Raw genomic sequence first — 16651 nt, 5'->3', positions numbered from 1 at the left:
CCAGGACTGGGTACCAAGAAACCTGGTTTCTATTGCTCCTTCTTCCACTAACTTGACATATAATCTTAGGCAGCTTCCTTCAGCAATATCAGCCCCATTTGGAGAAATAAAGGATTGGACTAAAATTCTCTGCAAGTATTTATAGGTTTGCTTGTTTCAGTGTATATAGCTCAAAACTGTAAGGCATAGCAAAACTACATGCTCAAAGGAAGATAAGCATGGTATTCTCCAAAAGAAGGCAATTTATAGTTTTGTTTCGTTTTTTTGTATGCTGTATTGAGGGGTCACATTTCATTATTTTTCCCATGTGAGTATCCCATTCTTGCAGCACCATTTGTTGAATTTTTTTTGTTTGCTTTGCTTGTTTGTTTGTTTTTTGGGAAGTGCATGGACAGGGAATTGAACACAGGTCTCCCGCATGGCAGGTGAGAATTCTACTACTGAACTATCTTTGCATGCCCCCCCACACACAAACCAATTTATAAGTTTGTAAAATCTCTATGGTTTAGGTTGGTTCTCCTCTGAGGAGCAACCTTGCCCCCTTTCAGGAAATTGAGGCTGTACGAAGGATGTGATACAGCCAACTGCTGATTCAGCCATCCTAACCTCTCTCTTTCTGGGAAATAGCTGCTGTCCTAGAAGACTTAAGAGGAAAGCAAAAATGACAATGGTGGCCCCTGGACAAGGCATACTGTTCAGAGCATGGGGTTATTGGAAGCCCTGGTAGTTCTGCCTTTGACTCCAGTCCACTAACCTTCCCAAAACGTGCCTGAACTTCCCTGAGCAGGAAGTTAAGAAGAAATAAACCCAGAGACAGAGAATGGAGAAGCACCCAAAAGAAGTAAAAATTAGGCAACAAATCCCCCACAGTCTGATTTTGGCTTGACAAAGCCAAAAGCCTGGGAAATGACAAAATAAGTAATTTCTCCCAAGTTCAAGATTGACATATTTTTTATCAAGAGTTATTGTTTATTGAGTATCTACTCTTTGTAGGCTTTTGACATGTTTTCTCTTTAATTTTCTCAAAAGCCACACCATGGCATTATTATTATTCATGCCCATAATAGATACGAAAACTCAGGCTAAAAGGAATAAGATGACGTAATCAACTCCACATAGCAATTGGTGGAAAAGAATTCTAGCCTGGGACTGTGCAATTTACTAGTCTCTTGCTTGTTCCTTTTATTTTCTTTGCTCATTCCAGACCTCAAAATTTGAAAAAGGAAGGAGAGGCACATTGCACAACATCAATCGTCCATAACTACAGCAAAATCCATATCCTGTATAATCATAATATCTCAGCTGCACTGAGAAAGGGACAGGAAGTTCCAGAAGTTGGAGAACAGTATGAGAAGATTGCTCAGGTCAGCGCAGCCGGTAGGAGGTTCTGGCTGAGAACTGACCCTGAACTGGGCCACTGGCCACAACGCTTGAGACTGGCTGGGAGAACAGATAAGCAACTCATCTGGGCTCCTGACTTTTGGGGAGCTTATGTGCTTATGAACAGCTTGGAAATTGGATTCTTAACCTGCCTCTGCTGCTGATCCTCCACATGAATTAGTGAGTCAATTCCTCTCTCTCTTTCTCAGCCACTGTTTACTCATTTGCCAAATGAGACAATTGGGTAAAATGATCCTTAGGTTTCTTTCAAGTCTCTGCGGTGATAATTTTGTGCAACTTCTCTGCATTTCTCTGTAGAGTCATTCCATCTGATGCTTCTCTGCTATTATCCAGATTTACCATGGACTGTTTAAATGACAAATGCTGTGCAACGAGTTAGGGCCAGGAATCTGTTCTCATTCTGTAGTGAAGAAAATTGCTGTTTTCGGGGGTGTGGGCCTCCAAAATGATTTGTCTCCGAAGTGGAGATTTTAGAACCATCTCGAAAAGTTGTGGGTCACTCCAAGATTGTCTCCATTTGTTGAATGTGGGAAGAATACATCTTCTCAAACCATGGTGTTTGGAAAAATTGATGAAATCAATCTAGAGACTTCTTGTGGAGCCAGAAAGAAACTTGGCCATACAGAATTCTTCCTAAGAAGTAGAAACACACATCAAAATATGTGTCATCAGTAAATCCACTTTTATACATTACTCCTAGAAATAATTGAACAGGTGAAGTACCACAGAGGTGCAAAGATATTCCTTGTAGCACTGTTCAGAATGGTGATAAAACAGAAACAATCTAAATAACAGGGGTATGTGACTGGTTAGATGAAGCTTGAAACATTCCTTCATAGCAATATACCATTCACCATTTAAATTTAGGATTTTTTGGCCTCTATGCATTAGTGTCAAAGATGAATGGCTTGGATAGAATGACTGTTTATGGAGAACTATTATAGGATACATATGAAATGGTAGTTGTTACAAAGTGGGATTTAAGAAACTCCTTTACCTTCTTCTTTAAGCTTTATTCCCTTTTCAACTGAATTTGCTACCATATGCACTCTTTTAAATAAGCAATTTAAAAAAAAATAAAAGAATGACTTACATGTAAAACCTGTAGGTGCCAGTTATTCTCCACTCTGCACTAATGAAGTTGGATCCTGTAGCCATTTCTCTTCTGACGCTCACATGATGGTAAACTTGGACATGGTCTGTAGAGGCTGCTGGAAGTCCCTGGACTAAAAAGGGGGTTTCTCCTCTTGCTTCTGGTGTGCCCATGTAAGCAGGCTCCTGCCGTGGGTGCAGCCCCCAGCTCCTGCAGAGCAAGTGGCTTGCCCAACACCTGGCTCCTGCAGCAGTAGTTGGCCACCAGCACTGGTGTCTCCCCTGACTAGCTTTCTTCAACACCCCCTCAGTGAAGGGCCAGTGGACTGGCATCTTCCCATTAATGGTTTCCTGGCACCCTCTTAGGGGACTCCACAGTCTCAGAAAACTTCTCTGTCATCCAAGGAGACTTCTCCAATGAATTCTGGATCTTAGCCTGATTGTCAGAATAGGAGGAAAGGCTTCTCCAGATCTGTTCCTTCCTTGGGTGCCTTCTTTCAGCCCTGAGTGGCTGCTCCTTGTATCTGCTCTTCCTATATTTTTTAAAGCTCTCTTTATTGCTTACTAGTCAACCTTAATTACTCCGATCCCTGATACAGTTAGTAAATCTTTATATTAAAATAATAATGATGATGATGATTAAAAGAAAGTAAATGTGCATGGTAGCAGATAGGGCTGTCACCACCTTTCCAGGTACCAGCTTCAGGCTTGGAATTAAGTATTTCCTATAGTCCTTCAGTATGAAAACCAAAAAAATGCATGAAATAATCCAGCACTAGTGAGGCTGGTTATTAAGACTTGAAAAAAGAAGGGGTCTAGTTGGCAGATTTGGGCTATCAAACAATAAGAAACAAGGCAGAGGACAATTATGGAGAAACATTCAGCCCACATTGCCTAAGATCAGAAATGGTCCTAAGGCTGGGGACAGGACTGATGAATTGCATCCAATGGGCTTCAGCTATAAGGGAGAGTGGTAGCAGGGGATGAGGATTAGACATAACTACGTGGTCATCTCCAAACCTTGAAGAGCTCTGGCAATAGACTGCATTCAAAGCTTGCCTCCATGACATATACGAGCCTCATTTTCTCATCTCCAGAATTCAGATAACAATAACACCCATCTCTGAGAATTGTTTGTGGTTTAAATGAGATGTCATGCAAAGCTCCTAATACTGTGCCTGACCCATAGTGGACTGCTCAAGAAAGGTTAGCAATTGTTATTATTCTACCAGGAACTACTGTTTGATTTTAAACCTAGACTCTCTCCAGATGTAACACCTAATGGAAGGAAAATTAAGACTAGGTTAGGGGACTGAGCAGTACAGATGTAGCAAAGACATGCAATCCTGGAAATGTACACAGGTAAGGTAGAGGTAGAAGGAGTTGGAAAGGAAAGCTGGGAGTAGGAGCTACTGGAAGCAGAGAAAGGTGAACAAACTCAGGGCCACAAAGTTCTGTGTGAATTATTTGCTTCTCAATTGTGTGACTCTAAAATTTTCACCATTTACTCCCAGTGACATACTTGCTGTCAACAGTTGATAGACTGTGCAACCTGCTTGCATTCTTAGGTTCCCATTGCTTCCCACATCCTAAAGGACAGACTACCCTTGGATAATGGAGAAGAACCTTTCTAAGTTCCTACTAAGTCTGGTCACTGGGATATTTATGCTTTCTAGTCAAACACTCAGTCCTAAATGAGTTTACTGCCTCTTCCAGCATCATCAGTATCATGCTATCACAATCCAAGCCCAAGGGAGCCTTTGACATCTTCACTCCAAAGGATGTCATTACCCACCAAAAAGAGAAACCTGGACACACCTCCAAAAAAGAGGCTAAAATGCAGGATGGCCTGCAAAAGGAAGCCACAGTTCTTGGGGTAAGTCCATCTTATTGTAGGAAAAACACTAAAGGAATCAACTGTGAACATATCCAGACTACAGACCTACAAAGATATGAGAAATCTTTCATTTTTTCCAGCTCACTCCAAAATGATAGGGACATAAAGTGGGTCTTTATGGGAAGACTATATACTTCTCAGTCTTTTCTGTAAATTAATTAAGGTTACCAGGTCTTTTCCACCTGAATACCCCTAAATCAAGTTTCTCCTAATTTGTCTTTAGTATGGTAGAGGTTTTGCATCTAACCATATGATTTTATTCAATATAATTAAATTCAATTTTCTTTGTCTGAGCTCATTTTTCAAACCATTTGAGATGAGAGTCTCTGTACTAATCTCCTTGTGCTTTTTATACCTGTTTACCCAAGTCACTATAAGACATTCAAGACCTCATAACAAGCATTTTAATTCCCATATGGTTCTGAGTATCCCCTTTTAGACCTCAACTCCTACAAGTTCCCAGCTTTGGAAACCTTGACCAACTGTGCCCTCTGGAAATCATGGTCATTGAACAGAATAATCTCCTTTATTTTTAAATAATTTCCTCAAAGCCCCTTTCATCTATCATGTAAACAGAAATCTAGCTCCCAACTGGGAACACTGTTCCACTGCAACCCTTATCTTTGGGCATGAAGGTGAAGTCATTACTGACTTTGCTTCTCATTGACACTTCCAGATTAATCTTTTGCTTTCATCTCTAAAAACTACTTCAGAATTTCATGCTAAAGAAGGAGTTACTAAATAGTTCACCCTCCGCCAATCATTTTCCTTTATTCCTTGAACATGTTGACTTCAAAATCACTGTTGCCTCCTCCACTAGAGTTCCCATCAGAAGCCTTGGCTAACACCCCATCGTGTTTCTCCTCTTCCCGCCAATACTGCACCAAAGGGCAGAAAGTTAATGGAATCATATTTTCTCTTGAATCATATCCAGTAGTTTTTGTCTCCTTTGGTCCATTGCTAAACCCAATGTCCAATTCTCAGTTCTCAGCTTTTTTGAACTAATAGGGACATTTGATGCAACTGATCACTCCCTCCTTCTCAAAACATTTTATTCACTTGACCAGCTGGACTTCACACACTTCAGGTTTCCTTCTTACCTTTTCCTTATTCCTCCTTTACTGTTTTCTCATTCTTTCTATGTCCCTAAACTTGGAATGCCCATAGCTCAGCCTCATAAAATATCTTCCTTTATGGTTTTTCTAAGAGTAAAAAATAGTTGAGTTTCCCGGTGGGGATAGAAGTGGAGATGAGATTGAAATGGACCAGGTCTTACAGCCCCTTTACCCACCTCTTCTTGTCTTTTAGACTATCCAGATCCTGTTTTGCCTGGTGATTGCAAGCTTGGGGGCCATTTTGGTTTCTGTTTCCTACTCTTCCTACTTCAATCCAGCAGTTTCCACCATTTTGATGTCTGGGTACCCATTTCTAGGACCTCTGTGTGTGAGTAGGGTGTGGTTTCCAAGAGGGGACCTGCTTTATAAATGCTAACTGGGTGCTTGGTCATGGAGTTACTCAGTCTCAAAAGGCACAGAGGCAGGGAAAGAAGACCAAGACTCAGACTTTCCCTCTGCACTGTCTCACATCATGTCTTTCCCTTGCAGGCAAAGGGATAAATCCATCCTCCTGCATGAGCAATCCAGGGAGGAGTTAGTAGGGGGGGAAGGCAAGAGAGAAGATAATGCAATGAACTCAACTGAACAGAAATTATTTCATAGCTGTACCCAGCAGGCCTCTGAAAAAGCACCTTAAAGTCCACATCTCTCTTTGGGGCCTCAATAAGGCCATTAGATTCCCTCCATATTAATAATATTACACTTGGGTAGTCAGAGAGGGAGAGAAGGACATTTTTAAACAATAAAATGAAGGCCACTAGCAGATGCCATGGTTTGCAGAGAATGAGATAAGCAAAGGTAAGGTTCACGGGAAGCAGGGACATCCTTGCTATGCATTCAATCCTGAGTCCTCAGAAAGCCGTGTTTGCTCCCTTCTATCTAAAGGCTCATGAAGAAAGGTTCAGTGGATACTTTGGGGTGGGGGGAGTAGCCCAGGAAGAGGCATGTTCTCATGCCTCTCGCAAAGAGCAACTCCTTTTCCATGTAGGCTTGTACAAAGGAGAAAAAAATCACCCATTCTGGGCAGATAAATTATACAAAGATATCACCTCCAGGTAGACAAAAAAACATGTAAATACAGATAGTAGCCCTGCTTCCACCCCAAAATATAACTCACCCTTTGCTTCTCTATCTAACCAGTGATTGAGACCCCCATATTCCCTCATGAAAGCTCCAGTTACCTCATGCTTGAAAAACTTGACCCTCTTTGTCAATGATTACCCAACTCCCAAGTCACAAACTTAACTGGCATTTCAGCTTCTCAGAACACCCTCCCACCACAGTCTGGATCCTTAATACCACTGAGATCAAATATTGACTTCTGGGACTTTATGATGAAAGCCTTTTCACATCTGAACCTGCCCTTCCCACCTACACTATTTCAGGACACCTACCTACACCAATGACTTGAAGTCCATGTGATTCTGCACCTTGTCCATAACAAAACCTCTTTCCCAACTACCTCTGTTGGCTGCTGTTCTAGTTTGCTAGCAACTGGAATGCAATATACCAGAAACAGAATGGCTTTGAAAAGGGGGAATTTAATAAGTTGCTAGTTTACAGTTCTATGGCTGAGAAAATATCCCAATTAAAACAAGTCTATAGAAATGTCCAATCTGAGGCATCCAGGGAAAGATACCTTGGTTCAAGAAGGCCGATGAAGTTCAGGGTTTCTCTCTCAAGTGAGAAGGCACATGGCGAACACAGTCAGGGTTTCTCTCTTGGCTGGAAGGGCACATGGTGAGCATGGCATCATCTGCTAGCTTTCTCTCCTGGCTTCCTGTTTCATGAAGCTCCCCAGGAGGCATTTTCCTTCTTCATGTCCAAAGCACTGGCTAGTGGATTCCCTGCTTCATGGTGCTGCAGTATTCTCCGCTCTCTCTGAATCTCCTTCATCATTCTCCAAAATGTTTCTTCTTTTATAAGACTCCAGAAACTTATCAAGACACACCCAAATGGGTGGAGACATACCTCCAACTAACCCAGCTTAACAATTGTTAATTAAATCACATCTCCAGGGAGATGATCTAATTACAGTTTCAAACATACAGTACTGAATAGGGATTAGAAGAAACAGCTGCCTTTACAAAATGGGATTAGGATTAAAACATGGCTTTTCTCGAGGACATACATCCTTTCAAACCAGCACAGCTGCTTCCCTCTTTCTATTCCTCCAAGTCATTGGTCCACCTCACCTTCCTGCCTATCAACCTGTAATTCAGCAGCCTTCTCATCCTTCCCATGTACACCTTCCCTCCAGATTTTCTCAGCAACTAGCAATTTCCAAGATAAATCCAGCTCCTCCGTATATCATCCTACTCTTCAAAGTCAGTGTATACACCCTGAGGGCAGACATCAGCCCTCCCCCTTGATAGGGCCCCATACCATTCCTGCAGTGTTATCTCCCTAAATGTTTTCCAACAACACTTATTGATGCAGTGATTGACAGTAACAGAGTGGGCATATTTCCATAAGGCAAGTACACTGACCATTTCTTTCTTTTCTGAGCAGTTTGCCTTTACTGGATTCCTCTCAATTATCTCTGGGAGAAAATCAACTAAGCCATTTGTAAGTATGAGAACCATTAAATCTCAGCTGGATGGAAGTGAAGGGACCTCAGAGTTAATACGTTTAGTTCAAAATCTAAAGTAAGGCTCAGAGCAAGTGAGAGACGCCCAGGTCTCTCTATTCAGTGGACAAGGTGACAATCTGAAAATAATTTATGGTATATTTTGACATCTCCACTCTCTAAGTAACCATGGTAAACCTCATCCAGTTAAATATCAAGTAGCAGAATGGAGAAGGCATCTTCTTCTGGGCTAAAACTGACTATCTCCTTTGGGGTAACCAAGAAAAACCTAGGTCAAAGTAGGGCTGGGAAGAGTAAGAGCAATTGCATGTTGATTCCTGTCTGTAAGGTTTCTAGACTTTATATGAGCAGTGGAGGACAGGGTGGGGGGCAAGTTTGTGATGTCAGCACTGATGGGTGCTGAAGGCAGAGGTGGTACTGCTCACTCCAGAACATCCCCTGGCTTCCACAAACCTTAGAATCATTCTCTGGGCCTAAAAGCATCTAGAATATGGTCTTGGTCCCTCCTGGGAAGCCCAATCTGTGGCTTCTCCTTACATAGAAAAGGAGCAGCTTCAGAGAAAAAGCAGAGGTACAATGAGAAAGTTCGATTACCTACCTATAAGGGATCAGACCTAAGAGAACCACATTTGCCATGACCTCTTCTGGGTTCTATTCTATATTTTGGGGAGCCACTGATGCTCCAGGTTCTCTGCCAGGTTCCCAGCACATGCCCCTCTCTGTCTAAGCATCACTGGAGAATCCTGTGTATCTTGGAAGGAGGGGTGGCCACAGCTCCAAGCTCTGTGTCCCTGAAGGAAGATCAGCTGCCAAGGGGACAGTAGAGCCCACCTGCTGTCATGTTTCCCCTTTGAGGGACTCACATGGCTGGAGGTCAGCCCAAGCTTACATTTTGCTTTCTGTGTATTGGGGTCCCTTGAAAAGTCACATCAGAGGTCTGTATGTTCATCTTATACATTTAGAGGCGGTCAGTGGCAGAGATGGCACTGGAGTCTAGGTTTTCTGCTTCTGAGTCCAGAGTTCTGATCCCCTCCAGGGCTGCCTCCTACATTGGGAACTCTTCTAAACCCAGTACGCCAGTCCCAAGGTTTAGATTGATGGGGCATATACCAGCCTCACACACCATTGATGTGTCCTCAACCATGATTGACCAGACCCTGGGATCTCCTTAATTCAGGATGTGGCTTTTTCCTAAGTCACCTGTCAGGTGTATGCCAGGGGCAGAGGGAAAGGTTGCAATGGAGAAAGGCAAAGGGCTCGGCTGCCTCCTCCCCTCCGCACTGCTGCCTTTTGTCGGGGAGTTGCTAGGTCTGATAATTCCTAGCTTCTGAGGGAATGGAGCAGAGAGACACAGGATCTAAGCCCATGTACCTCTGCCTTTGGCCCTGCCATTTTAGGAAACTGCAGGCATTTGCTTTTCTGGTGTCCCCTGCCTGGGTAGAAGAGTCAGGAAATGGTACCCCTCTCCCTAGGAAGAAAATCATTTATGCATCCTCTCATTCAACAAATATTTGCTAAATATGTGACATGACATCATAAATAGAAAGGAAGGATAAAGAAATGAACAAAACACAATCTGTGCCCCCTCCCCCCAGGAGCACACAACTTAGAGGGAAAAACACACCTAAGAAGCACCACTGCAGTGCAATAGGCAGTGCGGCAGGAGCAGTTGGTGCTGCTTCCGCGATGTGAGCCCATTGCAGATTTCTCTTGCAGGCTCTGAGCAGCCTGACCTCAAATGCCGTGAGCTCAGTGGTGGCTGGGACAGGCTTCCTCCTCCTCGCCCACGGCCTGGTTGCCCTGGGGTCGGCCTCTCAACAGTGTCGCTCAGAAAAGGACCATCTATCAGCCCTGCCTTATTCGGAGTACTATTACTCAGTATATGAAATCAAGGACTGTCTCCTGGCTGGTGTCAGTCTGACAGTAAGTAGTTTCAGATTGAATATCCTGTCACATGAAATCTCAGCATCTTCTTTTTGCATAATCCCTGCTTTTTCAACACTGTCTAGTCTTGTTGGTCTGAATGCCTGATGGCAGGCAGAGAAAAATAAATTTCAAATATATTTACAGGGGATGAACTTTGTAAAGTTCAAAGAGGAAATTGAGAAGGGCAGTGGGGAATCTATCCCTTCAAGTGGCTTTTCTTAAATGACAAATACTCCAACCTTGGTAGATTTCACCTGCAAGGTGTCCCCTTTGTTGAGAAGGTGTGTTCTCCTCCACACAGGCAGAAATTTCTCTCTATCTTTCTATTTTGGATTATTGATTCTGGGTTCCTTTGCTGGTGTTGGAAGCTCTACCCCTTAGAGACACTTGTCTCCTAATAGTCAGTGAGAACTGAGTATCAGTCTTAATTTGGGACTAGGGGAAGCCCACACAGTGTTTAATTGCATCAAGGGAATGGCTGTGTATGCTTCATTAACTTAGCCACAGAACTTGAATCTGAAGCCCAAACACATGATGACTCTACTTTGGTCCAGCAGGGCTGTCAGAGAAAGAGAAGGGAGTGGGGGATGGCTCGCCAATGGATCTGACTCCTAGCAGAAATGCCAGTATCTCTAGGCAGCACTTTCCTGTTACCTTCTCCCACCCAATGGTTGCCACCCATTGATGGTGACAATCCTGATTTAGTCACTCTTATAATTTTAAAACCATAAACTTGTGACCTTTTAATGAGAAAGGCTTTTCTTCTGTGACTCCTCCTAGTAAGGGCAGGGGAGACACAAGTAAGTGTCTCTCATTCCCTTAGATATATCTGTCTCATGACTCTCCAGTTGAGAATTTTTGCAAATTGTTGGACTCACAACCTCCCTTGAGTCTGTCCACATGATTCAGAGGTTGTCTAAAGCAACCCCTTTGCGCCAGAAGCTAGAGGAAGTAGAACCGTTTGAAAAGGCCCAGGAGATAGCATAACCCTAGAGGAGGGCAGACAGCAGGCAAGGAACTAAGGGTGAGAGAGAGCTGTGGGGTCCAGGCTATGGGATACTGGGGACTTAATTTAACAAACCCTAATCTCATTATGTCACACCACCTCCCACTCTCAAGATGTTTCCTGCAACACGCCAGACTGAGTAGACCTCAAAGGGCCATTGTTTCTTAATAAAAGGATAACCTTGAAAACATATATCCGAGATAGAAAGGAAGGGAGGAAAAGTGAGTAGAAAGAAGGAAGACAGAAAAGAGAGGAAAGATGTCTTAGGTTTCAGAAGTTAAGAAAAATCCCAAAGCTGGATCATTGAACAAGAACTGGTATCAGAAACCCATGAAAGTTTGGATAGGTGCATAGAAGTTAGGTACTGGGAGTGTGGAGTTTTAATATCCATGATGGGAAGCAAGGAGCTCACACTGAGGGCCCTGCAAAAATGTGAGAATCTGAGATTGAAATATTCGCCCTATTGGTAAAAGTAAAACAAAATTCTGCCCAATATCCCAAGAAGCTTCAAGAAACTCTGCCATAAAGGTCACTTGGATAAAATCAACTCACTAAGACTTGTAGAGCAAAGGTATTCAAAATCATAATTACATATAACATGGGGACCCTCAAATTAACTTAAAAGAATTGCTCCTGGATCCATGGAACTCTAAGGTTCTAGCAGAATGAAAGATGAAACCATCTAGCTTTGAAGGAAACTACTTTAAACTCAATATATGAGATTCCTTCATATCACAGAACCCCACTAGCACCACATGAACACACACACACAGGGAAAATACATAATAATAAAAATGTTATGAACAACATAAAGGGAGAAAAAAACATGGAGGACTGTAGGAGGTGGAAGAAGCATGAAAGTAGCAGCCCAAGAATTAGAGAAAATATGATTTGAAACAGACTATCAGGAAAATATACTTTAAACGATTAAAGATATAAATCAGAAATTAAAACCAAAAAGAAAGAACAGGACAATAAGAAAATGTAAACAGACTTTAAAAGGAACTAAGTAGCATGATTAGAAATGGAAATTATGGTCTTTGAAATTAGAAAGTAAGTGGATCAATTAAACAGCAAATTCAATACATTTGTTAAATCCTACCTTCTCTGTATAACTCCACCATCACCTTTGATCTTTCTCTCACAACTCAATACATTTGAAGCAAGAAGTAGTAAAATGGAACATAGCTCTGATTATTCAAAACGCTAAAATAAAAATTTGGAAACTATGAAGGAGAAGTTAACAAACAAGGAGGATAATCTAAAGTTACAAAGATTCAAAAAAACATCTGATCTGAGTCCCAGGAGGATAACCTGGGGAAGGAGAGTAGGCAAAGAGAGTTCACTGAGAATTGTTCAGAATTTACAGAAAGACCTGAGATTTCAGTCTGTAGGAATGCAATGAGGCCAGTCCAGGGAAAAAAAAAGATCCAGACCTAGCAATACCTAAATGAGAATAAAAAATATCAATGACAAAAAGAAAATAATAAAAACAATCCAACTGGTGACAAAGGACATATTACCCTTTTCCAGAAGGTTAGTGAGGGACTGTATGGGGATACTAAGGTTCTGAGATGAAACAGTCACTGTTCCTTTCTCTTTATCTGAAAAAAGATTCCAAACAGAAAGCAGAAAAGGGAACTAATCACTTTTCTCAGCCTCTTACTCTGTCCAGTTCCAGGCCCCCCAGCTCTCGGTCTCCTCTCAGCTAAGCTCAAGGGCTGGCTTGTCAACCCCGCTGACCATTCATGTCCTGATTTACAGGGTGTGCTTGTGGTGATGCTTATTTTTACTGTGCTGGAGCTCTTCATAGCTGTGTACGCTTCCATCCTATGGAGGACACGGTCCCACTCCAGCAGCCCTGGGGTGAGTATGCTGGCATCTCGTGGGACGCTTGCTGTGCCCTGAGGTCACGGCTATGATGATCCAGGCCTGAGAAGAGGTAGAAAGAGCAGTCAATGATCAGCCATGAGATAAATGTGCCTTTTATAGTGCAAAAAGTTTCCAATAAACTGACTGGGATCAGTTGGCAGACCGGTTAGTGAATTACTGAATACGAAGCTATTTGGCCTTATCTAATCATCTCATGAGAAGACCAGCCACATGGAGAATTAATGATATAGACTAATGGGCTGACACCCTTGTCACGAACTCAGCCACTGCCTCCTGAGAATCTCTGTAGCAAAGCCCCCTTGCTAATGCAATGAGAATTTACTAAGCTATTTCTGTTCGGTTCATGCTTTCTTGTACTCTTCCTTACTGCCTCTTAGCTGTTACTGTTAAAATTTTTACATATTTTTGTTTTCCCTAAAAATCCTAGCAGCACATGGTTGAGTCCAATTACATGGAAAAGTTTTAAAGGGATTGGACGTATTATGATTCAACTACAATTGGATCATAAAAAGGAAAACTAGCTAGCAGACTAGGGAATGGCACTGGTTTATACTAATATTGGTGTAATTGTGTGATGTGGTCAAACTAGAAAAGCTATGACTGTATAAAATTTGAAGGGAAGGCATTTTAAATATATGACAAAAACGGCTTCCAAAATCAGAGTTAAAGAACTGCAAACAAATTTCATCTTTTTCAGAGTGCATTTTTCCTGTCTCGGTCACAAGATCATGTCCAACAGGTTAAAAGGAGTTCTTCAAAGTCATGGATATGAATAAGTCTTGACCTCAGAGGAAAAAGAAGCAGAAACCCTGTGCTCATGGTAAAGGGTGAATAGACTTTCCTGAAATCTCTGCCATTTTGACGACTGTCAAACTTGAAAAAGAAAAAAAAAAAGCCTCTGCTTTGTTTTGTTTCGTACTCATGTTTTCAGTATGAGTCATTTTATTTTCTTGCAAATAATTTCCCAAAAGCCCAGGCTAAGAAAATGTTATCAGCCAGTCCTGTGAAATGACCATAAACTTTATGAACTTTTCTGGGCCAAGAGAGCAGAAAATGATTCATCTGTCTATAAGGAAGAAGAAGAGTAAATGTGTATTTTTTTGTGCTTCCTTTTGTTGCTAGTGTGAATTGGGTAGGTCATGTGGCTTTGTAGGTCCTGTTTCTATGTTATTTTCACACTCATGTTGTTTAAATGTTAGGTCTTAGGGAACGGTTTGATTAAAAATACATTTAAAAAGATAAATATGACTCTTTCCTGTATCATTTAATGAATTTATGAAATATCTGGGTTCACATATTATAATTTTAACCATGATCCTCTCTCCCATATAAATTCTAAACCAAATAAGATATTCAACATATAGAAATAATATCAAATTGAGTACAGTATTGGAGAACACAACTCAGCCTACTGGAGAAAGCGCCTCTTAATCTTGTCCCCTAGGCTAAGCCTTGGGTCCCATCCAAAAGGGGAGAGCTGAGTTTGGAGAATAGTTGGACTTTTTCCTATATCTACAAGTTAGGTTAATGCTGGCTGCAGCAAACTGAAGTTTCAGGGACTTATATACTTTCTTTCATATAATTATCCAATGTGGGTGCTTATCCCAATGTGGGTTGTCAGAGCCACTTTTTCTCTACCCAGAGATTCAAGGACCCAGTTTCTTTTAGCCTTCTGGGTCTCCCCAGCCCAGGAACCTTAGAATCATTTGGAAACAGAAGGGGAAAAGCTTAGTGGAGAAATTCCACCTGCTTCTTAAAAGCCCTAATTCAATGGTGACCTCTATCACGTGGCCCGATCTGATTGGAGAGAGCCAGAATGGACATTCCTGGGGTTAGGCAGCTGCCTTCCAGCGACAGTGCCAGCCTGGGGAAGGGGGAGCGTGAATGGGTGGCAGACATACGATAGTCTCTGTGACATTCTTCAAAGACAAAAGGAATCACTGCCTCACAGCTCTTGACGCTCAAGAGCTGATAAAGAGAGAGAGTCTCCTAAACCTGTGTCTATAAGATAGGCACTGGGCAGGCCACGGTGGCTCAGCAGGTAAGAATGCTTGCCTGCCATGCCAGAGGACCTGGGTTCGATTCCCGGTGCCTGCCCATGTTAAAAAAAAAGATAGACATAAGATAGGCACTAACCCTGATGCATATGGAAGAGAAGCAGAGAAGAAAGGCTCTGTCCTGCAAACAAGCTTCCCCTCAAGACAGCAAAAAGGTAGCCTTGGCTACGCATGCAAAACGCCCCTTCTTCTGACTTCACCTATCAAATAAGTTTGTCATGATAGAAGTTTGCGAAGGTAGAGAAGGACATCGGTTACACAGTACAAATAGACATAAGGCATATGGGGAAAGCACTAGGAGTTTATATCTTAATCATGAAATAGTTTAGGGTGGTTCTAAGGAAGGGGAGCAGATTGGTGCTGCCATTTTCAACACCAGTTTCCAGGAATTTCCCTGGGCATCACTATTCCAATAACTGGAAGAGCGTGCATTGAAGGGAACGTGTAGCATTTTGGGGCCAGGCTGACATATGGTCCACACCACACCCCACGGGCCAGAATTCAGCCTTATGGCCACACATAAGCCCAAAGAAAGACACGAAATGGAGTCTAGCAGGATAACTGTGTGCCCAGCACTTCTGTGATGATGGAAAGGAGAGAGAAGGATTTAGGTGGCTACCAGTCAGTCTGCTACACTCATGTACCTGAACAAACACTTTTACTTGTGGCCCAACGTGGAAACATTCTGAGATATGCCAAGGGTAGGTCCTATGAATTAAACATGGTAGGAAACAGCATAGATACAAAATCTCTAGGCTTCTAAATCAAACTAGAAACAAAAGAAAATATTTATCCTGTTAAGAAATAAGTGGGTCATATTCATCCTGACGTGACAATCACCAGAATAAAGAAGCTCAGTGCCATGGATTGGCTTGTGTCCCCAAAAAATACATAGTCAAGCCTTAATCCCTAGCTGTGAATATAAATTTAGGTGTAAAGAGAATCTTTGAAGATGCTATTAGTTAAGAAGAAACAAACTGGATTAGGGTGAGCCCTAATCTAATAAGACTGCCTCTTTATAGGCAGAGGAAATTTGGACAAGGCAGCAGTACACAGAGTGAGACAGCCATGTGACAGAGGCAGGCTCAGAATTATGCCACAAGTCAAGGAACCACAGGAATTTCCAGCCACTGTCAAAACTCTACAGATTTCAGAGGACACATGGTCCTGCCAACAGCTTGATTTGGACTTCTAGCCTCCAGAACTGGGAAACAATAAACTGTTGCTTAAAGCAACTAGTCTATAGCACTCTGTTACAGCAACCCTGGGAAACTAAGTCAGTGATTTGTGTTTGCAATTTAAGGTTTTACATGAAATATCTGTAAAGGTTTCTAAAAGTGTATGTACTATCCATTTCCTCAACAATACAATTAAAAAAAAAATCTCCCATTAATCATCTACTCTAGCCTCTTGATCAGGTATTTCTGACATTGGAATAATGTCCCTTTCTGACTGCAGCACCCCCTGAACTTTGATGGTTTTATTAACTTGTTTCTTACCCACAGAACCCTCCTTTCTCCCCTCACTGAATCTTGCCTTCTGATTGACAGTCAACACCATTTATTTGGCCTGGCCGCATCTCTGTAACCACTGGCTCATACATTTCATTCTTATTATACCCTTTAATCTTTCTGATGCCCCTTATATCTGTTCTTGAAGCTCATCAGGAGCTTG

General features: G+C 42.1%; 1 protein-coding gene and 1 long non-coding RNA gene across 2 annotated transcripts in view; one reads left to right on the top strand and one right to left on the bottom strand.

Moving 5' to 3' along the window:
• The first annotated feature begins 1279 nt into the window (after positions 1-1279).
• Positions 1280-14154, top strand: MS4A7 (membrane spanning 4-domains A7). Its single transcript, XM_077116112.1, has 7 exons — positions 1280-1560; positions 4210-4369; positions 5699-5833; positions 8017-8073; positions 9812-10018; positions 12792-12893; positions 13618-14154. The coding sequence occupies exons 1-7, from the start codon at positions 1553-1555 to the stop codon at positions 13690-13692; spliced, it is 744 nt and encodes a 247-aa protein (XP_076972227.1). The 5' UTR covers positions 1280-1552; the 3' UTR covers positions 13693-14154.
• LOC143646773 (uncharacterized) overlaps positions 12608-16651 on the bottom strand; it is a 125839-nt gene continuing 121795 nt past the window's right edge. Inside the window, exon 5 of the long non-coding RNA XR_013157607.1 lies at positions 12608-12959. This is a non-coding gene — a long non-coding RNA (uncharacterized LOC143646773). The remainder of the gene's footprint in view (positions 12960-16651) is intronic.

The sequence above is a fragment of the Tamandua tetradactyla genome, chromosome 9 (assembly GCF_023851605.1).
Source record: "Tamandua tetradactyla isolate mTamTet1 chromosome 9, mTamTet1.pri, whole genome shotgun sequence".
Classification (NCBI taxonomy): Eukaryota; Metazoa; Chordata; class Mammalia; order Pilosa; family Myrmecophagidae; genus Tamandua; species Tamandua tetradactyla.
This window is presented reverse-complemented; position numbering and strand designations above follow the sequence as displayed.